This window comes from Phocoena phocoena, chromosome 9 (genome assembly GCF_963924675.1).
Source record: "Phocoena phocoena chromosome 9, mPhoPho1.1, whole genome shotgun sequence".
NCBI lineage: Eukaryota > Metazoa > Chordata > Mammalia > Artiodactyla > Phocoenidae > Phocoena > Phocoena phocoena.
Window position 1 is genome coordinate 59,813,679 of NC_089227.1, and position 26,113 is coordinate 59,839,791.

Below are 26,113 nucleotides of genomic sequence, written 5' to 3' on the forward strand. Positions count from 1 at the left end.
CCCTGGTCGCCGCCCACCCCGTTACACACAGCATGTAAACAGTCCCAGCCGGGAGGAGCCCCGGGACTGGAGGGAACCCGCGTCGCCCGGCCCCGCCGCCTGCCCGAGAGCCCACAGAGCCGCGCGCTGCCCGCCCGGGAGGAGGGCGCCCGAGGAGAGGAGGGCGGGCGGCGAAGGGAGCGGGAGGCGGGCGGCGCGTGAGGAGGCTGAGGGAGCAGCGGGCGCGGCGGGCCAGGATGGATTTCCAGCAGCTGGCTGACGTTGCGGAGAAATGGTGTTCCAACACGCCCTTCGAGCTCATCGCCACCGAGGAGACCGAGCGCAGGATGGATTTCTACGCCGACCCCGGCGTCTCCTTCTACGTGCTGTGTCCGGACAACGGCTGCGGGGACAATTTTGTGAGTGCCTGGGGGAGGGACCGCCGCAGCGCGCGGGAGTGTGGACTCGCAGCCGCTTCCCTGCGCCCGAGCTCCCTTGCCGCGAGGCGGTGGGGCGGGAGGTGGGGGGGCGTAACCGGCTGACCGCGGCGCACCCAGCTGCTCCGCGCTCCGCCGGGGGAGCCCTCGGGCCCGGCCCGTTGGGGTCAGCGCTCCGGGTGCGTCCGGTAGGCGGCAGGCAGGGGCGTCCTTAGGATCCGGGGAGCCGGGCTAGAGAGGGCTGGTTCCGGGACGCGACCCCACGGCTCGAGCGCTGTGCTCGGCTTGGAGCATCTCCGGGGGTGTCTCAGCCTCGCACCAGTGCGGGCCAGGGCGCGCGGACCGGGGCGCACGGACCCTCCCCTCCCACAGGATCCTGAGTCGGGAGCTTCCTACACCCAGGCGTCCCGCCCAGGCGAGGAACCCCGTTACCCTCTAAATACGCAGACACAACTCCTCGAGTTGCCCCCGCCGGGGAGAACCCGCTCCCGTCCCCCTCCCCCATGTTATTCTCGTTGGTGTTTGGACACAAAGCCTCCGTCCACACTAGCGATGCCCCATCTCCTGCACCTTCTTTGCGGAATTACACCTCGGATCTTAAAAACGCACTCGCGCGTGCGCATACACACACAAACACACAGGCACGCCTATCCCCCTTTCCTCTCGTGCTTCCATTGCTTCTCTGTGAGCTTCCAACGAGGTGTTTGGAGCCCGAGAGGTTCTGTCCAGCTGAGGCGGCGGTCTCGGCCCTGCCAAAGCCCTTCGGTTTTTCCAGAAGAGGGGGAATTCCCCCTCCCCACCCCACTCCTCGCCCTGCCCCAGGCTTGGAGGTACCGGGACCTGGAACTGCGGTGTCCAAAACCTCGACTTTGCATCCTGCGCCCACCTGGGATCTTGGCGCTGGTAGTTTAGGAAGGGGATGTAGAGGGCCGGGGAGTTGGGCTGGGAGGTGCAGAGACTGGGCGACGATGGCGCTTCATGAAGTGTTTGTAAGGACGAGGAAAAAATAATGGTCCCCAAATGTAAGATGGAGGCGGCTATGGGCTCAGGTTACCGGCCTGAGTCGCCGGCCTGAGCCTGGAGCTGGCGCTGCTGCCGCCCCTGCGGACGGAGGTGGGGCAGCGCCTCAGCGAGGCCTGGCGCTGGCTCCTCAGGTGGGGTGAGACAAAGCTGGGCTGAGGTCCAAGCTGTCGCGCGCCCCTACCACCCACGGGAAGTTCGAGAAGGAGTTACAGAGACAGCAAGATTGTCTCTCTTGGCCCCAGAGAGATGAAGGCTTCTGTATGACTTGTCGATAAAGCATGCCCCTCCCACCACCTCCACCCCACCCCGCAAAGGTGAACAACCGACCTGGCCCTAGCCCTGCCACACTCTAGAAAAGGGATGGCATTGGGGGACAGCCAGATTTGAGTTCTGGCTGTGTGACTCCGGTCAAATGCATTTTAATGTTTTCAGATGCTCAGTGTACACATCCAAAAAATGGGTGTAATACCAAACCCCCAGGTGATCAAATAGATAAAGCACCTAATAGTCTCCACTGCACAGCAAGGACCCTACAAATTTGGGTCAGAGATCTGGGGTTCCAGAGTTTAGAACTTGTCTCTTTTTTAAGAGCCTCAATTTCTCACCTGTAAAATGAGGTTAATCAGAATGCCTCCATCATAGGTACTTGTGAAGAGCAAGTAAACTATAAATGTATGTAAGAACACTATTAACTAGTTAAAATAAGTAAATTAGTATTGTCAGTGGGAGGTCATTAAAAAGGGATTTACTCCATTGTAAAAGTAAGCTCCAGGGATATAGTGGAAAGGGCATCAGGGTCCAAGTAACTGCAGTGTTAGGGTTTGATTAGGAGTCCCTTCTAGCCCTGGACTTCCTTGGACTGCCAGTGACCTTTCCCCCTCTTTATTGCTCGAGGTGGGACAAGAATCACTCATGGTTCCGGATTTTATGGGGGAGGGTTCCACACAACCTTCCTGCTGGCACTGCAGGAGACATATCCAAAGAGAATAAGTGGGTAGAGAAAAGCAAGGCTATTCTCTTGCCTTGAATATGTTTATCAAACCATCATTCAGAAACATTAAGTATATCAGGCCTTTGTCAAGGCCACCCATATTATATTTTAAATGTTTTCCCACCTGTATGAGTAAAGTGCTTGAAAGTATTTCTTTTGAAAGCATTCATTCACTGACAATTCAATGAAATAGATAGGGAAGAAAGATAATGGTGGGCGTTGGGGGGGGGGAGTAATTCATTGGGTAGACTGGAACTTTTTCAGTTTCTAGAGGCCATAATGGACAAGATGCCAACCACTGGAGTTTTCTTCACCCAAAACATCTCCTCTAATCTGTCCCAGGCCAGACTTGTCAAGTGCTGTTTGCCTCTAGCTAAGGGAACTCAGACATGAAGTAAATGTCCTACCTCTGTTCTTTTCCTTTTCCGAGGAAAATCTGCTAAACATTAGAAGAAATTTGAGATGAAGGGAATGTAATCTGAAGGATTTGTTAACCATAAGAATATTTACATAGCAATTCTCAATTTACAGGGTGTCTTTATATCATTCATTCATTCATTCAACAGACATTTGTTGAGGGCTCACTCTGCACTTGGCCAGGGCTACCTAGAATGGGGCCATTCTATTCATCTAAGAGGCAGTGTTGTATAATGGTTAGGGGCACAGGCTCTGGGGTCAGGCTACTTGAGTTTGCACCCCAGCTCCCCACATCTAACTTTGAGCCTTGGGGGAAGTTATTTAACCCCTCTCTGACATGATTTCCACATCTGTAAAATAGGGATGATATTAATACCTCCCTAGCAGACTTGTTTGGGAAAAGTGCCTAAAGTGGGGCTGATGATATTAGTGGCTCTGGCAGGGTCTCTGCACAGCAGTCCCTCTGGATCTATTTAAAATATAATCCAAGTCATGTTCTCACCACTCCCTACCTCTCCTAAACTGACTTCCCATTATTCAATAAAACCTAAGCTTTCTTGGCTTCAAGTCCCCACATGATTTGTCTCCTGCCACCTCTATGACCTCATCCTGGACCGTGCTTCCCCCTTGCTTACTGTGTTCCTGCCACACTGGCCTTTCTGGTCTTCAGACAAGCCAAGCTCATTCCTGCCTCAGGGCCTTTACGTTTGCTGTTCCCTCTGCCTGAAATACTCTTCCCCCACATCTTTCCATGGCCAGCTCCTTTTTGCCATGTGGCCTGGGAGAAACCTTCCTGACCACATACTCCCTCCCTCACCCTTTTATTCTTATCATAGCGCTCATCAGCACTTGATAGTCCACTGTTTATTTTCTGCCTGCCCCACTAGTCTGTAAGCTTCATGAGAGCTTGTCTTATCACTGTATTGCAGCGCTTGGAACAGTGTCAGTGTCAAACATGTGATAGGCGTTCAATCCATGTTTGTAAGAATGAATGACTAACAGTCTAGTGTAGAAGATAGATGTTAAATTTCAAGAGTGACAGCTTCAAAGACAACTACCACTTAAGTACAGTTTACTGTGTGTCAGACTTTGCATATATGAACTCATTTGATCTTAGTAATCTCACAAACTACTCTGTGATCACCTCCACTTTACAGATGAGAAAAGTGAAGCCCAGCAAGGTTTACTAACTTTCCCACAGCTGATAGATGGTAGAGCGACTTGAACTATATAGCTATATAGTGATTATATAGCACCACAGGAGTGACAACAGGGGACCCAATTCAGACTGTGGGTTCCAGGGCTACTTCTTACTGAGCCTCACAGATATTCTCTAAGGTGGGTATTATTATATCCCCATTTTATAGGTGAGGAAACCGAGGCTAATGAGTTTAAGGGACTCATCCAGGACTATGCCACTAAGAAGGAAGAGAGCCAGGACTTGAGCCAAAGCCCAGAGGGCTGTGCCTTCTGCCATGCAGACTGTACCCCAGGCAGCATCAGGCTGGGGGCTCCAGAGGCCTAGGAACAAGGACTTCTTTTTGTCTGCCCTCTCTTTGGCAGCTCCTGGGTCCCTTGTGCACTCCTTCCCCTTCTTGCTTCACAGGCCATCCTGTCCTTGCAGTCCGTTTCCAAACTGCTGTCCTGATTCAGGTCTTTCTCCATGGACGGCCAGGGAGTTCAGGTCCCGGGATGAAACGTTGCCAGTGCCTTGTGTGTGCTGGGAGTTGAGGGACGCAGCTACTGTGCCTGGCTCTTCAGGTGTCATGGGGAAGTGGCCGACAGCTCACACAGGCAGTGTGCTCCCCTCTTCTGCCAGCTCAGAAGGTCCTGAGAGCTCGGTCAGGCTTGAGGAATGGAGTGTTGGCAGCCACTAACATGCCAGCCAGACAGAGGGGCACGTGCTCCTGGGCATGGCAGCACCAGCTGTTTCCCTTTTCGCCCAGGCCAGGAGAAAGGAGCTCTCAAAGTGCACTGCCCGGCCCCTCCCTGGTGCCTGGGCACTGCCGACAAGGAGGGGGGTGCTCCCTTACTGTCCACGACATGTTTGGGTCCACAGTTTTGTAGAGTTTCATCCCTCCTCAGTGCAAAAACAAAGGTAGCAGTTGTCATAGTATTGAAGAAAAATGTTTTATTTATAGAGGGACTGTGTGATTTAATTTTATATGTGTGCCTATGCCTATGTCTTTCTCTCTCTGTTTTCGTCCTAGGCATGTCTCTATTCTTAACTATGTGACTAAATAACAACCTTTTCATTTTGGAGAAAGAAAATACAACTTGTTTGAATGAGATCGCATCATGTTTACATGGTGGTATAGTGGAAAGAAGGCACTTTCTTGTTAAATTTAAACTCTATTCTCAGTTTCCTCTTCTGTCAAATGGGGATAATCATACCTATATCACATTATTATTTGCAGATTAAACGAGCAATAGTGGTAGGCTGCAATGCCTTCCACAGTGGCCATGCATTATTCATACAGAGAGATTATTTCAGGGAAACAGATATGCCCTTCATCATTCATGGGTGGGGATCCTGAGAGTAAAATTCTGCTAATATAAGTTCAAACAGGAGGGAATAAGCACTCATTGGGCCCCTGCCCAATGAGAGGCAGGGTTATCTACAGATTATCTCATGGAATGTTTATATCCACCCCGTGGGTATTATTATTTTCTGCGACCTACAAAGGAAGGAGCTGAGGCTCAGGCTGAAGGCATGACACCTCTCTTGACATCCTGGCTTTGCCTGTTGCTTCCTGTGTGACCACAGACAAGTTGCTTAACCTTTCTGAGCCTCAGTTTCCTCCTTGGTAAAACAGAGCAGTGTTTGACACCAAGAGCATGCGGTAGGTGTGGCCAGCCATGCTCTTCTCTGGGCAGAAATACGTTGGCTGGCATGAGATGGCTTGTAGCTCTTACCCTCTTATACCGTCTCTTCTGTGGAGAGCAGTCAGTTTTGTGTTAAGCTGCATCAACTTGAAGTGCACTCCCCAGTGCTGCTGACAGCAGAAAACCCAGGCAGTGAGAGTGAGGCCCTTGGCAATGGCCCTTTGACACAGATAACTGAGTCCTGGGAGGACAACGGGCATGTTCTTAGCTCCCCTGCCACCCCCAGCTCTGCCTAAGCACCAGGAAGTCAAGCGCCATCCCCACAAGTGGTAGAACAGTAGGAGCACACAGATTATCAATAAGATGTTTGTGGGATTGAATTACCTCGATGATCTAATTCCATTTTGGGGTAAGCTGGATGTTCTCATCTATACTACAGAAAACAGAAAGGCGCTCATTTTCCTGTTTGCAGATGACATTGTTATAATGTCTTAAGCTGGGTGAGCTTTGATAATAAACTCTGACCCAACTTAGTAACAGAAAGAACGGCGGCAGATGGTGTGTGCTGAAACCAGAGTTCTCACTGGGGATTTTCAACTCTAAATGAGCAGGAATCTATAGGCTGCTCAAGGTAGGTACGAGGCGGGCCACTTCACTGCAACCCATGCCATCCTGAAAATTCGAGGTGGTTTTAGTCAGTAATGACATTTAGATTTTTTTTGATGTAACGCCCACCCTCAAATATGTAGTTAGTCAAAGTTCCATTCTGGTTCTCGTTCTCAGATTGCGGTCCCAGAACCAGCAGCAGAAGCATTACCTGGGAACTTGTTGGAAATGCAAATTCTCAGCCCCATCCCCCATCAGAAACTCTGGGGTGAGACCCAACAATTGTGTTTTAATAAGCCTCCAGGTGATTGTGATGCAAGCTAAAGCTTAAGAACCACCGCTTTCCCCTCCTCTGCGAAGCCTTTTCTTGGCATTTCCCCTATTATAATAGTCCAGGTCTGCGATCTGCCTCGGCTCTAACTACCCTATTGGAAATTCAGTACATTCTGTCCTCAGATTTATATTTGCCAGGGAATGACATTGTTCAAAGCCATAGGTTCTCTGACTCCCTGCTATAGTTTTTTCGTGGCCAAAGTGGGTGTTTGGTTACATATGCTTGATATTTTCCAAGTCCAAGGCCTTGTAGCCACGCCCTGTGGTGCGGGACTGTGGGTCTTCAAGTGCCCATTTGTCTTTGTACAAGACTAGACCCCAGATCCTGCTCTCAGTAGCTTCAGCCCAGCTACCGCATTGCTCTCTCTGCCTTCCCTTGGTTTTGGAATGGGCCTCTCTATTTTCCTAAGAGGTAACCCTCCTGTCCCTAGTCCCTTTCCTGTTAGTTCTGAAGAGCTGGTCTGTTTTAAATGTGGGCACTGCCTCGGGGCACTGATGGCATGTCTTTCTTTGCACAGCATAGGCCTCTGGAAAGCAGTGGAGGCAAATCTGTGCCCCATCCGTGGCAAGTGCCAGGCTTGTCTACCGGCACTGTTGGTCCTAATCTCACTTGGTTTTACATTCTTCTTCTTCTGTTGTTTCCCCTTTGTCTTTATGTTCTCAACTGCAGACTTAATTTTCAGTTCATCTTATCTTGTATGCCGACTGTCTTGATTAATTTTAGAAGGGGACAGTTTCAATGAATAAAACTGAATACCTTTTATTATGAGATACAGTGGACGTGAAACAATTAACGTTTAGCAAGTGATGTCTTTTAAGCGGCCGTGGACACCTGGGCCTGTCTTATTCCAAATCCCCTGCTCCCTCACGTTATCATTTGGGCAGGGCTTCAGTTAAAACTCTTTTTTAGGGGCTTCCCTGGTGGCGCAGTGGTTGGGAGTCCGCCTGCCGATGCAGGGGACGCGGGTTCGTGCCCCGGTCTGGGGGGATCCCACATGCCGCGGAGCGGCTGGGCCCGTGAGCCATGGCCGCTGAGCCTGCGCGTCCGGAGCCTGTCCTCCGCGGCGGGAGGGGCCACAACAGTGAGAGGCCCGCGTAACACATAAAAAAAAAAAAAAAAAAAAAAACTCTTTTTTAAGCCGCAAAACCAACACTACTGGGAATTCAGGATGAGTTAGAGAGCCACGGGAAGGAGATTTAGGCACACTGGACATAAGGCCCTTTGGCAGGTGTTAAGTCTTTCTTCTCCAATATGTTCGTAAATCAACAACTCTAAAAGTGGAGTAATGAAAATTGTGGCATGAATAATCTCCTCATGAGGCTATAGATGCCCTAGAAACACTCAAACTGAATAAACTGATTACCAAGCAGTGGTGGATACTCTGTGATTCTGTTATTGTTTGAGTGATATACTTTCCTTAGTTTACTTCGTAATTTGAAGTACTTTTTTTAAAACATGTAGTTAAAAAATAGCCATGCAAGGTTTTCATAGATACACCTGCTTCTGAATGAACTATATCCCAAGTTGCCTTGGATAGCGTTCTCAGTGAAGTCACATAGGGTGTCTGATTTAGCCTTGTGGCAGATGGAAACCCCTCCCCCCAATCCTCCTGCAGATGCAAAAGGGGACATAGGCGACTTACATCCACCATTTATTGAATATCTACTATTTGCCAGCCAGGCACTGTGCCAGGCACTAAATAAACATTTTACTTTTTCTCTAACCTTCACAACAAGTCTAGGGAGGGCAGGCTTAAAATTTTCCATCGTGTGGTGCTAGGTGTTAACCCCATCTCTAACTTGGATAAGAATTTGAAATACGCTTGAACTTTTTAAAATTTGAGTTTGAAAATGGGTGCTGAGCTGAACTTATATAAAGTGGAACTTTATTATTGGTCTTGCAGAATCCCCACTAATTAAGAATCAAGTGCAGTAACGGATATAAAAGCGCTTTGTACTATTATGTTTTTGTACAATGCAAGAGACTTATATAAATGGCATTTCAGAGGCTCAACAACTTTAAGGGCCTCTAATTAATAGGGAATCGTGTTTGAGCTATTCTCTAAGGTTGGAGAAGCTAGAAGTTATCTTTATTAGGTCAAGGCGATAGCTACTCTAGAAGTCTGCTGGAATTAGAGCAGCACGTGTCGGAAATGGACCTTCACATCTATGAAACACAGATAATTGGGTGGTAAAGATGGCATATTAGCACCTTGTTATTCTCTCTTGGATCTGAGAAGTGTTTTAAGTTCTTTCTAGTTCCTGGAGATCCTGCAGTGAGAGAAGGAAGTGAAATATGTTTATTGAGTGTTGGGCATATGACTTTCTGGGGTGATGCTCTAATCATTTGTATTAATAGGAGGGGGCAAGTGCTTGACATGGACCATTTCTCCAAATTGATCTTGTCTCTTGCTGCCTAGTCCCTACTCCTTGCTCTCATCTGCCAAATATCTTCCTCTCCTCTACACTTCTTTCACCAACGTTGAGCTGTCATTGCTCAGGCCCCTCTAAACAGTGATTCTTGGTACCTGACTGATACCCCGATGTCATCCTGGTAGCTCAGTGCCCCCTCCATTGCTCAGATATGCAGGGGCCTTCTGCATCTACATCTCTCAAGCCTGTTTCTTGAACTTATTCCAGATCCTTGAACATTTATGGGAGAAACTAGCCTAGTCTTAAAGATGTGCTAAAATGGATATCCTCATTTGGGGAAAAAATACCCCACTTGTCTAGCCCTAAGAAAAAATAAAACCTAAATCAGTCTCCTCTTGGCGCGTGTTAACATTGCAAAGTGTTGCTTGGGTACGACGATGCCCTCTTAAAGCATTTTAAGGGAAGGTGAGCTTTCAGAAAGCCTTTGTTTCCTGGTGACTTAGTGATGACTTTTCTGTGTGTTCTCCTGAATTCATTTCATCTTGAAGTAAATTTATCATCACAGGCTAATCTGGGTAAAGAATATCTCGAAGTAAGCAGTTACAAACCATGCCTAATTAATCCTTCAGCCAGTGCTGAAGGCAAAGGTAAGGATTACACAGGCTCTCGGTTTCTCCTTCCTCCTGTTTTAAAACCCCCCGTAGCTGGCACCAGAAGGGGGGCGGTGGAAATCATGGGTGGGGGAATATTGATCCCAATGCCGCTTTTACTGCGTATGAGCAGATCTGATGGAAAATTGAGCAGGTGAGATTATGGACCAGAAGCGTGGGGGTTTTCTGCAGGGTATGCATTTTCTGATCTCCTTCAGTGCAAACAAATCAAGGATGACTCTATGGATTTTACTCTGGAATGGAGGCCTTCTTCGAATTCACGTAATTAAAGAAAAAAAAATCTTCTTGGCTTTGTTTATTTCAAACTGCGTATAATAACTGTGTGTCTTTGTTTTCTCCTTTCCCTTGCCGGCGGGCATGTAGCACGTGTGGAGTGAGAGCGAGGACTGCCTGCCTTTTTTGCAGCTAGCACAGGATTATATCTCCTCCTGCGGCAAGAAGACGCTCCATGAAGTCTTGGAAAAAGTCTTCAAGTCTTTCAGACCTGTAGGTGCCTGCTTGGCTTCTAAAGCCATCTTGTTGTCTCCAGTGATTGTGCTTTGAATGACATGGATTGTGGGGAAAGTGGGCAAAACCTGGGGTGACTAATTGTTTTTCTCTTGTCTGCCCTGTGGCTTAAAGATAGCAGCTAGTGGAGGGAGGCTGAGGGCGGAGAGGGAGGGGGAAACGGGATGCGACACAGCTGTTTGTTGCAGGCATGATGGTTATTTCTAGCATCACTTGAGTTAAGAATCTCTGATTGGGTGGGAAGCAAACAGAGCCTTTATGAGACCACTGAGTATTCTGGTTCTCATCCAGTAGACTTAAAACCAGAATGCTTGGAAGTGCTATGGAGGTTCTCTTATGATAGGAAATTGCCAGAAGGCTATATAAAGGATGTACCTCCATGTTGATGGATATAGAGAAGGAGGAAATTGGATAGTTGTTCTGTTCTTTTCTCTTTTTATGAAGTCTCTTATAGAGAGCTTGCTTTCCCCCAACCCCCTTAGGATTTAGGAACCTGTATGTCTGTGGTTAGCTGACAGTTTGTTTCATTATAGCTGAAAAACATGTAAAATGAATACTCACCCCTAATTTGAAGACTGCTTCTCTCTTTATTTTTATTGGAAGAGAAAGTCAGATTACGTGACATTTGCCCCAAGTTCAATTACCTGCCCACCATAAATACTCTACATGCTCAGTGTTATTTGCTCTAGGATTTCTTTCTTTTTTTTTTTTTTTCTTTTTTCAAATCTTTTAAAGTAGTATCTACTTCTTTCCTGGAATTTTCAAACTTGTCTTCTGTTTCTCTGAACATGGTAGGCTTGGCTGCATAAGAGACTGTCAGATATTCCAGTATTTCAAGGTTTGGGAGTCCGTTTTGTCAGCTTTTGTTACCACTGGTTCCCCGTCCTGGTATCTTGTTTCTTTGCATGTTGGATTATCTCTGCGTGCTTGAATATTTGTATTTGAAAATTTATGTATAGGGGTATGTTGAGGCCTAAGATGATGGTACTTTCCTCCAGAGAGGATTTTTATTTGCTTCTGCCAGGGCTGGAGGGGCCCTGTCAGTCAGAGACCACCCTCAATCAGGTTGAGACCTGTGGTTCTTGGAACTCTCCAGGTGATGGCCAGTCAGGTTGCAGGCCTGGTTTATTCTGGTTCATCCTTGTTCCGAGAGCAGCCTCAGTCTGTTCAGGCTGATATTACAAAATACCATAGACTAGGTGGCTTATAAACAAAAATTTATTTCTCATTGTTCTAGAGGCTGGAAGTCTGAGATTAGAGTGCCAGCAGATCTGGTATCTAGTGAAGGCCCACTTCCTAGACAGATGGCCATCTTTTCACTTGAACTTCACATGGTGGAAGGAGACAGAGAGAGCCCCAGGGCCTCTTTTATAAGGGCACTAGGCCATTTATGAGGGCTCTAGCTTCATGACCTAATCACCTCTCATAGGGCCCACCTTCTAATACCATCACCTCGAAGGTCAGGATTTCAACATATGAATTTGGAGGGGGGAACACAAATACTCAGACCATAGCATAGGGGTCCTAGCCTAAAGTGACAATGGTTTATAACAGTTTGCTCCTTTGAAAGGCCCTGGGTTTGACTTTGGTCTCCCTAGCTCTTAGAGTAGGCCAAGGATGCAGTAGAAGTTTCTTCCAGGTCAGCAGATGTCCTTAGGACAAAAGCAGCTTTTTATGATAGGTTTACCCCTCTGGGTGCTAATTCTCAAGATATTTAAGAAGGCATTTTTCATATTGAATCTAGATTTTTTAGGTCTCTTTGCAGGAGTTTGTCCTGATCACTATCACTTAGTCCATCATTATAAAAAGTGGAATTTCAAGTGGCTTTCGTCACTTTATCTGATTTGTATCATTTGTCCAACCATTTCTTTTTGTTGTTGTTGTTTGTTAATTTTCTAAGCCTGTTTGGCTTATTCAAAATAGATTTTTGACTTAAAGATACTGGTCTATCCCACTTCCACTCATTCAAGATGTATTTACTGAGTACCCAGTAGGCACTTGGCACTCTTTACTGCTCTGTTCCTAGCAGTTGAACCAGACAGATGAAAATCTTAGACCTCACAGAGCTTGTATTCTAGTGGCAGAGAGATAAGACAAATAAGTACAACATAAGATAAATGAGTACAACACATAATGTGTTAGTGACAAGTGCTGAGGAGAAAAAAACATGAGTCAGGGAAACGGGGTGAGAAGTGTCAGAGGCACTGACAGTTTTGACTAGGGGAGCAGGGAAGGCTTCACTGAGAAGGTAATGTGAGTAAAACTTGAGGTGAGATGTGAGCCATGAGGAGAGCTACAGGAAGAGCTTTCCAAGTAGAGAGAACAGCAAATACGACCACAGAGGGAGAGAAAACTAGTGTTCAGAGAACAAGGAGGGGCTGGTATGGCCTGAGTTGGGGGGGAGGGGAGGAACATCGAGATGAATCCGAGGAACCTCAGGGGCTTGCAGGTCACAGAAGGACTTGGGCTTGTACTCCCGTGTGCTGGGGAGCCGCTGGAGGGGTTTAAGCACAAGAGGGATCTGCTGAGTAGAGAACAGGCTGTGAGGTGGGGGTGGGAGCAGGGAGCCCAGTGAGGAGGCTGTTGCTTTCATCCAGGTGAGGCCATCCGTCTTGGACCAGGATGGTCACAGTGAAGGTGGAAGAAAGGGGCCGGATTCTGGAGATACCTTGAAAGTAGACCCAACCGGACTTGCTGATGGGTTGGAAGTGTGGTGTGGGATAAAGAAGACATGGATGACTCCAGAGGTCCTCATCTACTCAGTGAAGGGAATGGTGTTCCTTGACTGAGATGGATGAGGCTGCAGGAGGAAAGTTTAGGGGTGAGTCTATCAAGAGCTCGGTTATAGACGTGTCAGTGTTTGAAATACCTGTTAGACATCCAACTAGAGATATCAAGGCAAGCAAAATTTTTTTTTAAAAATTGGTTCCCTCAAATCTTAACCCCCCCCCAGACTATCTAATTAGCAAATGATAGTCACTGTGCAGCTGGTTTCCTCAGGGGGGTTCCCCTCATTAGCCTGCCACCTGATTCTCTGTATGTGGCTGTCATCTGTGGGGGCAAGCAACAGACTACCTGCAGAATGGGCTTAACTGCAGAAGGTGAGCTCCCACCAGGACTTCTTTTGCCACCTTGCTTTACCAAGTCTGTGGCTGTATTTCAGCAACCAGGCCGCCACATGTAAATGGAAAAAACTGCAGTCCAAAAAATCCAGATGCATAGCTAAAAGCGATTGACTTGGTTGAATACTTTCTTTCAGATCAAGCTGCTTTGTGTCATGGAGACACACAGATTTCATTTAACGCTGTTGGGCTTCCAGAGTTCATTTCTAAAGCAGAGCCTTCCGCCACAGTGGGCAGGGATGATGCTCCCAAGGTGGGGCCTTTACCTGGCACGGCGCCCCCTTTGGTGGGGAAGCTTTTGCGTGCTGGGCACTCTGGCTGGGTCTTTTTGCCTGCGGGAGAGGCTGGAGGCCTCCTCAGAACTAGTGAGGGTGAAATGCACACAAGCTTTGGGTTTCTCTCAGTCAGGATGTGCCCCAGATGGGATGAGAGGGAGTGTTACAGACCCAGGTGAAGGACTGCTGGAGATCGGTGGGGAAGCTTTTACCCTCTCCCTCTCCACTGAAGAGTGCATTTCTTCCCACTGGTATTTATCTGTTTTATATAAAGGAGCTTCGGATTTAGAAATAAGACCCAGGAAAGGGTCTTACTGCTGTTGTAGCTGAAAGTGTTTGTTGAAGTAACACATACCCAGATGCTACAAGGTTATCACGCAGGTAAGCTTGAGCACCTCATTCCCTGAAAATTTTGGATAATCTGATCAATCTGTGTAGCTCCTTTTTGTTTATAGTTGGGGAAACCACAGAAGGAATATTTTTACCTTCATCTTAGAACAGCCTCATTCATGGCTTGGAATTCTTGTTTTACCTTGGCCAGCCCATTGCCAGCCCCTATGCTGTGTAATCTCTCCAGAAAGATAAGGACCTTTCTGTTGACAGCCTTCTGCGGCCTTTTGGGGCATCAGTCAAGCAGGGTCAATTAACTTTGCTGAAGCCCACGCGTGCCTGCCTGCATGGGCCAAAGAATGGAGTCATCTTCTGGCCATCCTCAGCGATCCTGCCTGCAAGGCTCAGCATGCCACAGTAGCACTCTCTACCTTTGGACATTCCAATTTTGTAGACTGTGTGCTTTTCCTCCCCTTTCTGTTTGCCTTCCCCCCGCCCTTTCTGTTTGCCTTCCCCGCACTGAAATAATCAATATCACAAAGTCCATGCCCTACCAAAGAAATCTGTTATTTGATTTGACAAGAAAAAAATAATTGTTCTTTTTCTTATTCACCATGTTACTCCTCCTCTTTTTTCTCTATCCCTTCATCACATGATCAACAAAATGTATGATCATCTGCTATTTGCCAAAGCACCGCTTTGCCTAGCCCTTGCGCTCAAGGAGCTGGCTTTCTGGTAGGAGACAGAGCCACAAAAACGTACAGGGAAACTCCAGGTTACAAAATTGAGCATTTATTTTGGTCTAGACACTCTGCTAGATACAGTGCAAAGGAGTTCCATTCCCTGCTCTGCTTGCTCCGATCTGCTGGTTCTCTGGGGAAGTGTTTCCTGAGAGGATGTCAGTGAGTGTGCACCGACCGCAGGGTGTTGGTTGTGGTCCCTTTACCTAGTTAGGCAGAATCGGGTTACTACAGTGATGAGGAACCCAAGCTCTGGGGGCAGGCTGCCTGGATTCAAATCCCAGTTCTGTCACTTGCTGGCTGTGTGACCTCAGGCAAGTTACTTGACCTTGCTGTTTCTCAGTTTTTTCATTTGTAAAAGTAGGAAACAAATGATGATAGTTACCTTAGGATTGCTATGAAGATTAAATGACACGATTCTTGTTGGGGACTTAGTGCAGCGCAAGGCACAGAGGATAAGCACTGAGTAAATGCTGGCATTGACACGCACGGGATGGGGACACTTGGCAAAATACTGTTGAGAAGTGAGCTCAGTAATGAAAGCTTTCGTAGGACCCTTAGGTTTTTGATGGAGGAAGTAAACAATTTGCTAAGTGATTTCAACACACACTTAACAGAAGCATCTGGCTAAGATAAGAGATTTTAAGGGGGCAGTGTTGGGGTATTATTGCCAAAAGTTTATCGACACTGGTTTTGGCAAAATAATAACGATCCATTCAGTACCTGATCCGTACAACTCAGTGGGTTTGAGGCTAGTGCTACAAGGGGGACAAATGGATGCTCCTGTCCCCCAGAGGGACATATGACCAAAGAGCCTCTGGTGACCGGGTTATGGGTGATATTTATTTTCTCTTCTGGATTTTCTAAATTTTCCATGATGTCACAGAAAACATGTATAATCAGGAACTATGTTGTGTTCTTTTTTTAAAAAACTGCCTTATCTACTATGTGTCAGAAGGACTGGGAATATCAGATGTGAGTGGGCTCATCGAGGAACAAAGTGCTGGCAGTGGCTTCGCCAGGAAGGGGGCTTGAAAGGGCGAGATCTGGACAGTGTTGGAGCAGGAGGAGGGCCGGCCAAGAAGAAAGACCAGAAGGGCCCATCTTGGCCCCATAGCCCAGAGAACCTTAGAGATGTCCCTGGGTGGGGCAAGGTGGCTTAGCCCCGGCCTGGCCGGCTCCCAGCCCGTGTTGTTCAGCCTTTGTGCCCCCATCTTTAAAATGGGGGTCATACATGTTTCTCTGCCTCGTGGATGCATGGGGAGCTTCAAAATCAGAACACAGAGGGCTATCAAAGCCCAGCCACCCCACTGAGGTTTGTTTCAATTTCCAGCTCCTAACTGCTGTTAGGAAATGCTTATTGGGTGGATATGTGGCTCCGTGGATGCAGTGGGACAGCTTCCTTCCTGGACTGACCTATATTCTGCTCCACTCCAGGGGCCGCCTAGCTTCTACCTAGTTTTTTTTTTTCCTTCCTGCTGCAATGTCATATCCAAATGGTACATGTGTGCAAATGACAGTGCTGTCATTGCCATCTGTGAGCAGGAGGGTTTATCCATGTCCTGGCACCAGTAATGGCTTCGGAGACACCTGTCACTAGGCTTGATCAATGCGAATTGGAGAATCGTTGGAGTCCTACTTTTTTTTTGTTTAAGTGGCCCTGGATTGACAGTTGCCAGCCATCACATGATTGAGTTAGATAATGAAATAGTGGTTATGGGTCTAAATAATGCTGGCCATGCCAGTCATTTTTTTCCTCCATGTTTTTATATCTTTTATTTAGTGATGATTAACAGTCCTTCCTCCCCTCCACCCCCCCACTAGAAAACAGTTCACAAAAGAAGAGAGAACTTACCATTTCCAAGTTAGCTGCAAAACCAAAACTAATCTTTACCTTTCAGTTCTCTCAAAGCTTTACTCTATTCTTCTGGAGTATTCTCCTCTTACTAGCACTGTGGACATTAGGGTCATGAGGCATCTGTTGCTGTGATGATTTTCTGTGCTGTTTTGGTTGATGTGTTTTTTTTTTTTTTTAATTGGGGTACAGTTGTTTTACAATGTTGTGTTATTTTCCACTGTACAGCGAAGTGAAGTAGAGTTCCCTGTGCTATACAGCAGGTTCTCATTGTTGCTTTGATGGCCCTACCTGGAGTGAGAGCCTGTGCTTCCCTAGGTTTTCTCACTCTGATTGACCCTGGTCCCCTGCCTGGGGTTGCTGTATGACTCCACGTTTTTTTTCTCTTGAGAAACAGAGATCCTTCCACCAGAAGAATTCCTTTAATTAAGTCTTACTGGCATGAGCAAGATTGGTTGTTGTTTTTTTTTTTTGCCACTAGTGGCTGGAGAGCCAGGGATTATACCCCACAGGAAAACCCTTTGTGTCCCAGAAAAAGTTCAATTCTTGCTTCTACTCTTCTAGTCTGGTCAAGAGTCTGGAAGAAGAGAGAGAATCCACTTGTGGGAAGCTGCCCCAGTTGGTCAGAAAGTCTGGTAGGAAAGATTATGCACAAGTGTGGGTTTTAATAAAAACACATTGAATTAACACAAAATTGTAAATAAACTATACTTCAGTAAAAAAATATTAATAAGAAAACAAAAAAAAAACCCACTACATCCAAAAAAAACCAAAACAAAACCACACACACACACATTGAATGTTGACAATTTAAGTTTATCATGGCATTTGCTTTTTGCTCATATGGTGAACATTCAAACCCTTGTCTTTTGTAGAACGTGCGATAGCCCCTAAAATAAGAGGGTACCTATTACTCTTGCCCATTTGGGTCTTACATCAGTCTTGCCACCTACCCCCCCCCCCCCAACCTTTTTCTTTCTTTATTATCAAAAAGACAGACTGACCAGGATCCCATCAGAGGTTTCTTGGTACCACCAGCATCATGGATCATTAAGATAAATCGTGACAAATTCCCCAAATGCTTTAGGGTCTCAATACTCAGAGCGTGGTTTCTGGACCAGCAGTATCCCCGTCACCAGGGAGCTTGTTAGGAAAGCAGAATCTCAGATCCCACCTGAGACCCACTGACTCAGAATCTATATTTTAGGTAGATCCTGGGTGAGTCATATACACAGCAAAGTGTGGGAAATGCTACTTCAAAAGAATCCTCTGGAAGGAGCTTACAGGAACCTCTAAAGCCACAGGGCACTTAATGGAAGCCCCGAAGGCCTAGCTGGTTGCCTGTGCTCTCTAGGGCCTAGATACTATCTCCCCTTCTTTTATAAAGACACTCTAGGGTTTCCCTGATGGCGCAGTGGTTGAGAATCTGCCTGCCAATGCAGGGGACACGGGTTCGAGATCTGGTCTGGGAAGACCCCACATGCCGCGGAGCAACTAGGTCCGTGAGCCACAACTACTGAGCCTGCGCGTCTGGAGCCTGTGCTCCGCAACAAGAGAGGCCGCGATAGTGAGAGGCCCGCGCACCGCGATGAAGAGTGGCCCCCGCTCGCCGCAACTAGAGAAAGCCCTCGCACAGAAACGAAGACCCAACACAGCCATTAATTAATTAATTAATTAATTTTAAAAAAAGATTTTTTAAAAAAACGACACTCTAGCGCAAGTGTTTGAGTGAGAGACAGCAGATGCTAAGTGCCAACTGAATAGAGCCTCAACTAGTTTATAACACTTTCAAAAAGACCTGGAGTTAGTCCTACAGAAAACTGATACTCTCTTGGGTCTGAAGAGCTTTAATCCTCAAGGGTTGGCATCTCTACCCACCAGGTACAACCCTGTTAGGATGGGTGGGCTCCAGTAGTTCTTATGTGATCAGAGACTTTTCTGAAGAAGCAAGACCCTGGGAGTGCCAGCGCTGTTGTCCAGAGTGATCATAAAGATTTTTTCCCGTCAACTGAAAAAAAAATTCACTGAAGTAGGAATGAATGACTCTATCAGGAGCAATTTAAATATACTTGACAGGGTTTCTTGGCCTGTCTCCTTTCCCTTATAAGAGTGTGTGAGTGCAGTAAAAGCAAGGACTCAGGATTCTTCCCAGTCTGTTTATAGTCCTGTTTCTGATATGAATTCTTGACTGTTAAAAATTTGGATCCAGAAATTAAATTTTTTTCCCAGTCTGGCTATTCAATCTATTCTTTTTTTTCCCCTCCAGTTTTATTGCGATATAATTGACATACAGCACTGTATAAGTTTATGGCATACAGCATAATCATTTGACTAACATACATCATGAAATGATGATCACAGTAAGTTTAGTGAATATCCATGGTCTTATCTAGATAAACAATTAAAGAAATAGGAAAAAAACACCTTTTTTTCCTTGTGATGAGAACTCTTGGGATTTACTCTCTTAACAACTTTTTTTTTTTTTTTTGGCTGCGTTGGGTCTTTGTTGCTATACGCAGGCTTTCTCTAGTTGTGGTGAGCAGGGGCTACTCTTCGTTGCAGTACGCAAGCTTCTTATCGTGATGGCTTCTCTTGTTGCAGAGCACGGGCTCTAGGCACCTGGGCTTCAGTAGTTGTGGCATGTGGGCTCAGTAGTTGTGGCTCACGGGCTCAGTAGTTGTGGCGCACAGGCTTAGTTGCTCCGTGGCATGTGGGATCTTCCTGGACCAGGGCTCGAACCTATGGCCCTTGCATTGGCAGGCAGATTCTTAAGCACTGCGCCACCAGGGAAGCCCCTCTTAACAACTTGCTTATACAGCATACAGCAATGTTAATTATATTTATCATGATGTAAATTATATCCCTAGTACTTATTTAAGTTATAACTGGAAGTTAGTACTTTTTTGACTGCCTTCAGCCAATTTTCCCTCCCCTCACCTCTGCCTCTGGTAACCCAGAAGTTAGACTTACCTACCATAAATGAGAATGGAGACAGAGGTGGGAATGCTAGATTATTACATATCTGTATGATGTCCTTTGGAATCCCAGGCAAATTCTAGCTCTTGTGCTTTTTCTCTTTTCCTCCTCATGCTTCCAAATTGTACATACTCATAAATGTTGATATTAACGTTGCATATTGAATTTTTTAAAGTGTATTACTGAGTAGAAAACATTGAAGGCTCCAGCTATAGGAGCAGCATGGACAGCTGGAAGGATATCTCCCAGGTAGCCTGGCGGTTAGGTGTGTAATGTCTACAACCTGCTGGCCTGTGTTTGAATCCTGCTCTGATTCCTACTGGGCAACTCTGAGCAAATTTACTCAACATCTTCAGATCTTCTTTGTGAAAGGGAGATAATAGTACCTACCCCATAGGGTTATTATGAGGACCAAAGGAATTAATATACAGAAAAGCTGCTTATACAGTGCCTAGCAGTTAGTAACTTAACCGATATAAACTATTATCATTGAATCCATAGTGTGACAAAATTGGTTGGTTCCATGGAATGTAAGCCTGAGAATCTAATGCAGAGGCTGATAGAATTGAGTTTCTTAGTTCTCTTCCCACTTCCTACAGTACTAATTAACAATGAGGCAGTCCAGAAGCAAGCCCAGCAGAAGCAAGAGGAAGAAGCAGGGTCTGGAGACAGTCTACTGATGCAGCAGTAACTCCCCTTAAATAATTGAACTGGCTGTGCTTTAAGATGAGAAGCAAGATAATATAATGTAATTAGATAATTCACATAAGACTCTACAGTTTGCAGACCATGGCCACATTCACTTTCTCACTGAATCTCCATCGTTTCTCTGGAGTAGAGCAGATGTCATGGTTCCCACTTTACAGAGAAGGACACCGAGGCTCAGCAAAGGCAGTGGTCCCCAGCTAGAGCCCTGGCTTCCAGACGCGAGGTCCAGTGCCTTTTCCACACAGCCTCTCAACAAATCTTCAGATACTCTGCTAAGGTGCCTTAAACGTCCTGACAGCCATTGAGAGCTGCTTCTCTTCTCTCTCCCTCCTTTAAGGACAGGGGGAGAGCAGCTCTCAAATTAGCATCTGAGGATTTCCTGCCAAAGGGAAGGGCTACCCATGTGGCTGATGCTACAGACCTAGAACTATGTGCTTTGGATTCACATCAAGGTAAGGTACAGAGCTAGGCAGAGGAGAGAGGGGAAGGGTTTCATGCTTGGCTTGCTGGAACCTCTTCTACCAAGCCACCCTAAACTGAGGAGAGGGTGAGTGTTAAGGGGTACCTACAGTTTGAGTCCATGTGAATTATCTAAACGTATTATGAAAAAGAATAATCAGTGGCGTGTCACTTTAGGACAAGATGGCAAATATGTGGATGCATACCTCAACCGCGCCCCCTGTACTCATGACAGCCATTGCTAACTGACCAGGATCTTTCCCACTGAGCCTCAGAATCCTCCTGAAACCAAGGCTCCAGGCATCCAGTCAGATTTGTTAACTGAGAAGGAACCCATTGACCATTCCTCTTTTAAGGAGCATCCCTTCAGTACAATGAGGAGTTATATTTATTATTGAAATAATGCATCTTCTTTTGGCATTTAGGTGATTCTGGAGTTCTTGGTAGTGGCAAAAATATTTATATTTTATCAACTGTTTAAATGTTACCACTCTTTTGATACTTTCACCTTGCTGTGTCATCTAGCAGCTCTTGAAATAAACTTGAACACCATTAGTCATCTGTGTTCATTGTAACCAGCCATTTTTTTCCCTCTTTAGAGGCAAACTTTACCTTTTATTCCACCCAGTAAGATATGGAAGGGAGACAGTAGTAGGGGAAAGGGGCTTTTCCCTTCTCCCCAGCACACACGAGATTGGTGCAGACTATGTGATTGGTGCAGACTGTGCGAACAAGCTGAGATGCGCCCCTCCCACCCCTCCCCCCAGTCAGCAGTGTCTCTGAGACAGCTGTAGCCCTGAGCTCTAAGGGGAAGGCACGTGCCTGCAGTTGGCCGTAGTGCCTTGGCAGGCCACGTGCGCATCATATGACCCATAATGCCTGGCAGATGATTTTGTCCTGAGCGTGTTCAGAGGGCTCTCTGAGACCTGCAAGAGTTGTGGTCTGAGAACTTAAGAGTAAAGGTGTTACTTTGATCAGGACTCTGCTTACCCTTTCCTCCTGTAAGCCTTTGGGAGGGATTGGAAAGTGGGGTGGGTGGCAGGGCCCTGGGAAGCAATGCAGAGTAAATGGAATGGTCCATCTCACTTTGTCCTAATGCAGTTAGTGTTTGGATCATAGGGCCATTCAGTGAAGTTGCCTGAAAATGGTCAACCAAGGGGCTACCACGTGAGAAAGGTTCATCAAAGAGCTGTGGGTCGGTATCCCCGTGATGGCAGACAAGGCCAAGCAAGATGCCTGCAGCCATGGCTTCCTGCCAGCACCAGAGTGTTCGTCCATATTGATCAGGCCCAGCAAAGGGCACTCACGGTTTCTAACCCAGGACCAGCCGGTGTTTTAAGAAAACGTTTACTGTGTATTTATTGTGAATTTCCCTGATGATAATTATAGAGCATTTGGAAAATACAAAAAGATAAAAAGGAAAAAATATACCCATAATCACATTGCCTAAAAAAGTACTCTTAAAATTTGGATATATTTATTTCATTGAAGTCTTTTTTTCTATGCATTTGTGTATACTTTTAAAAAAATTTGTATCATAATGAAAATGCAATTTTCATCATGTTCTTTTTACACACATGAGCACATTTTTTATATCATTAAGCTCAAAAATACTGTTTTAAGTGGATATATAAGATTCCATTTTATGGATGCACCATAATTTATTTAACCGTTTTGTTGAACATTTCAGTAGTCTCTATACTTTTATATGTGTGTTATGAATAATAGCAGCATGCATTTTTAGAGAAGAAGACATAGAGAATAGATTTTTAACATCTTGATGGGATAGTCAGCACTGTTCATTGTACTACTGCTGACAGCCCAGTGTGTGTGTGCGCATAGATATTGTATCTTTGTGTATGCATGGATGATACTTAAAAGTAGAGAATCTCCAGGCTCTCCAGTAAAACCTAGTCCTTTGGGCACTAATCCATTGTACGATTGACACTTCCATCTAATAAGCTTATGAAAATAATTATAGAGGTAGCTGACTCCCATGAGAAATCCATAGCTACTGTGCTAATTCCTGTTAAGTGCTGTTGAAATTTTTTTATTGAAGTATAGTTGATTTACAATATTATATTAATTTCAAGTGTATAACAGTGATTCAGTATTTTTATAGATTATACTCCATTTAAAGTTATTACAAAACAGTGGCTATATTACCCTGTGCTGTACAATATATTCTTGTTGCTTATTTATTTTACACATAGTAGTTTGTATCTTTGAGTCCCCTACCCCTATTTTGCCCCTGCCTCCTTCCCTCTCCCCACTGGTCACCACGAGTTTGTTCTATATATCTGAGTCTTTTTCTGTTTTGTTATATGCATTCATTTGTTTTATTTTTTAGATTCCACATATAAGTAATAACAGAGTATTTGTCTTTGTCTGATTTATTTCACTAAGCATAATACTCTCTAGGTCCAGCCATGTTGTTGCAAATGGCAGAATTTCATTCTTTTTATGTCTGAATAATAATCCTGTGTGTGTGTGTGTGTGTGTGTGGTGTGTAACTCACATCTTCTTTATCTAGTCATCTGTTGATGGAAACTTAGTTTAATTCCATATCTTGGCTATTATAAATAATGCTGCTATGAACATTGGGGGTACATGTATCTTTTTGAATTAGTGTTCTTGTTTTCTTCAGATATATACCCAGGAGCAGAATTCCTGGGTCATATGGAAGTTCTGTTTTTAATTTTTTGAGGAACCTCCACACTGTTTTCCATAGTGGCTACACCAGTTTACATTCCCACCAACAGTGTAGGAGGGCTCCCTTTTCTCCTCCCCCCTCTCCAACATTTACTATTCGTAGACTTTTTGGTAATAGCTATTCTGAAGTTTGAGGTGATATCTCATTGTGGTTTTGATTTGCATTTCTCTCATATTAGTGATGTTGAGCATCTTTTCATGTGCCTGTTGGCCATCTGTATTTCTTCTTTGGAAAGATGTCTATTCAGGTCTTCTGCCTGTTCTTTGATTGGGCTGTTTTTTTGATATTGAGTTGTTTATATATTTTGGATATTAACCCCTTATCAGTCATATCATTTGAAAATATTTCTCCTGTTCATTAGGTTGTCTTTTCATTTTGTCAGTGATTTCCTTTTCTGTGAAAAAGCTTTTCAGTTCCATTAGGTCCCATTTGTTTATTTTTGCTTTTCTTTCTTTTGCCTTAGGAGACATATCCAAAAGAATATTGCTACAATTTATGTCAAAGCGTGTCCTGTGTTCTCTCCTAGGAGTTTTATGGTTTCTGGTCTTAAATTTAGGTCTTTAATCCATTTTGAGTTTATTTTTGTATATGGTCTGAGGAAGTGTTCTAATCTCGTTCTTTTACGTGGAGCTGTCTAGTTTTCCTAGCACCACTTGTTGAGTAGATTGTCTTTTCTCCACAGTCTATTCTTGCCCCCTTTGTTGAACTTGGGTCGGACGCCTTTGGTTGTCTTCCTGCCTGTGGGCCATTTGGCATTCACAGCTGCTTCTCTTCTCTCCCCTGTAGTTACTGGGGCTTCCGGATGCGGAGGACGACGCATTTGAAGAGTACAGTGCGGACGTGGAAGAGGAGGAGCCAGAGGCGGACCACCCCCAAATGGGGGTCAGTCAGCAGTAGACTTCCAAGGGCTCCCACCTGAGAAGGAGAGTGGGCCCTGCGGTACCCGAGGTGGGGGTCACAAGCTCCTGGGTTAGCATTTCGCAATAGCACTTCGAAACAGGACGTCTGACTCCCGGCATCCAAATTAAAATGAAATACCTTTTTAACGACCACACGATATCTGGGATGAGCTTTGCTCAGAAGTGACCGGAATTTTACTCCCGTTTCAGTGGGTCTCTAATGGAGTTGTCTCGGTAGCCTTTGCCATTTTGAATTTAGAGTCCATTTTGCGGCTGACTGTTCTCTCTTGAGTTTATGTTGGAGAACTAACATTTGCTGACTCAAAAGTAGAGAACGCTGAATGTATTAAGGATCTGTTTTGAGTCATCACAGGGGACATTACTGAGAGAAAGCATGGCAGAGAAGCAACGCAGTCTGCACTTTTTATGTACCTTTTAAGTGTATGTAAATGGAAGGTTTTGCGTATAAAGCATGAGTTTTAATATCTAGTTAAACTGCGCAAGTGCAAATACAAGGGCAGAAAAGGAGAATTACTTAGTTTTGGGTTAAGAGGGCAAGAGAGGCAAAGAAGCCTTTAAGTGTTCTGCCATTACTGAGTTACCTAGATATATAGCAGCTGGTTCATGGTTAGGTAGAAACATTATTTGCCTGTTCAGTTATTTTAAAACATGCTGATTCCAAAGCCACTTTTAAAGTCTCATAGTGGAGAATATAAATGGGGTGACATAAATTATTGATTTCTTTAAAATGTTTATAAGCCACCCCACATATGAAATGAAACATTTACCTTCTCTTTATAACAAGATGGCAACTTGTTAAATCATGAAAACATCCCAAATCCAAGTGCCACTTAAACTTTGAAGCCATAGATGAATTTAATAGGAAAATAAACCAGGATAAATTTTTTTTAAATATGATGGAATCCTTCTTTACTTTCTTAATCTGACTTTTATTCTTCAAAACAAAGTCAAGAAAGGATCCCACTGTATAATTTATTTAAAAATTGTAATCAAGTGCTTTGAGGAACCTAACTGCAGTGAAGTTTTAAAGTTGTATGAAGGTGGGAATCTTTTCATCGTGGGTTAGCTTGGTTCAGAAGGGAAGTTTTAATGATCAAATATTCAGACAACTCACAGAAACAACTATCATAACTGGAAACACTGCTGTCATCATTTAGCAACACACACTGAGGGGGAAATTCTTTGCAATGCTAACATGGAATTATTTAAAACATTCATTTTGCTTAGACCCTTCTGCATCTCTGGTTCTAATAAAAGATGCAGAATGCCTCTTTTACAACACTTAACATCTGGGGTGGAATTGTTTTTAACATGCACACACATGCCTGTTGGGTTGTCAAAGTTTTAGATTAAAAAAAAAAAGCAGCAGAGGCCACGGAGTTTACGGGAGTCTTGTATATCTTCCAGGCATGTCGGTGTAAACCTGATTATCTCAACATTTTCTGTTTAATTGATTGGTGCCGTGAGGAGTACAGCTGGTACCACAGCTGCTCGTGGTAAAATGGTGTCCTACAGTTTTAAGTCATCGGGTAAAATAATTTCGTGGTTTCGATCCGTGCTTCAGTACCCATGTTTTTTTCTTTCCTTGGAAAAACATATTAAAGGTTAACTTCAAGTGAAATGAATTATCTTTGGAGTAGCCTATTAACAAAACAAACCTTGGGGTTTTATCCAGTGGAGCAAGCGGATTCCGTGCTTTGCTCCCTTGCCTGTGTTCTGATTGGCTGTGAACCTGAGCACAGGTGATTGGGAGCTATGCCTCCCGTAGGTAGAGCCCACGTCTGTAAAGCTCCGTGTTCACACTGTAGTCTGAAAGAATGACTTCTGCCACCGAAATGAAGAAGCTGGACTG

General features: G+C 45.2%; 1 protein-coding gene across 1 annotated transcript; it reads left to right on the top strand.

The window, feature by feature from the left end:
- MTURN (maturin, neural progenitor differentiation regulator homolog) lies at window positions 1–25,882 on the top strand. Its single transcript, XM_065884169.1, has 3 exons — window positions 1–398; window positions 10,020–10,142; window positions 24,128–25,882. Exons 1-3 carry the CDS (start codon window positions 237–239, stop codon window positions 24,236–24,238), a joined length of 396 nt encoding a protein of 131 aa, XP_065740241.1. The 5' UTR covers window positions 1–236; the 3' UTR covers window positions 24,239–25,882.
- Window positions 25,883–26,113: the final 231 nt, after the last annotated feature.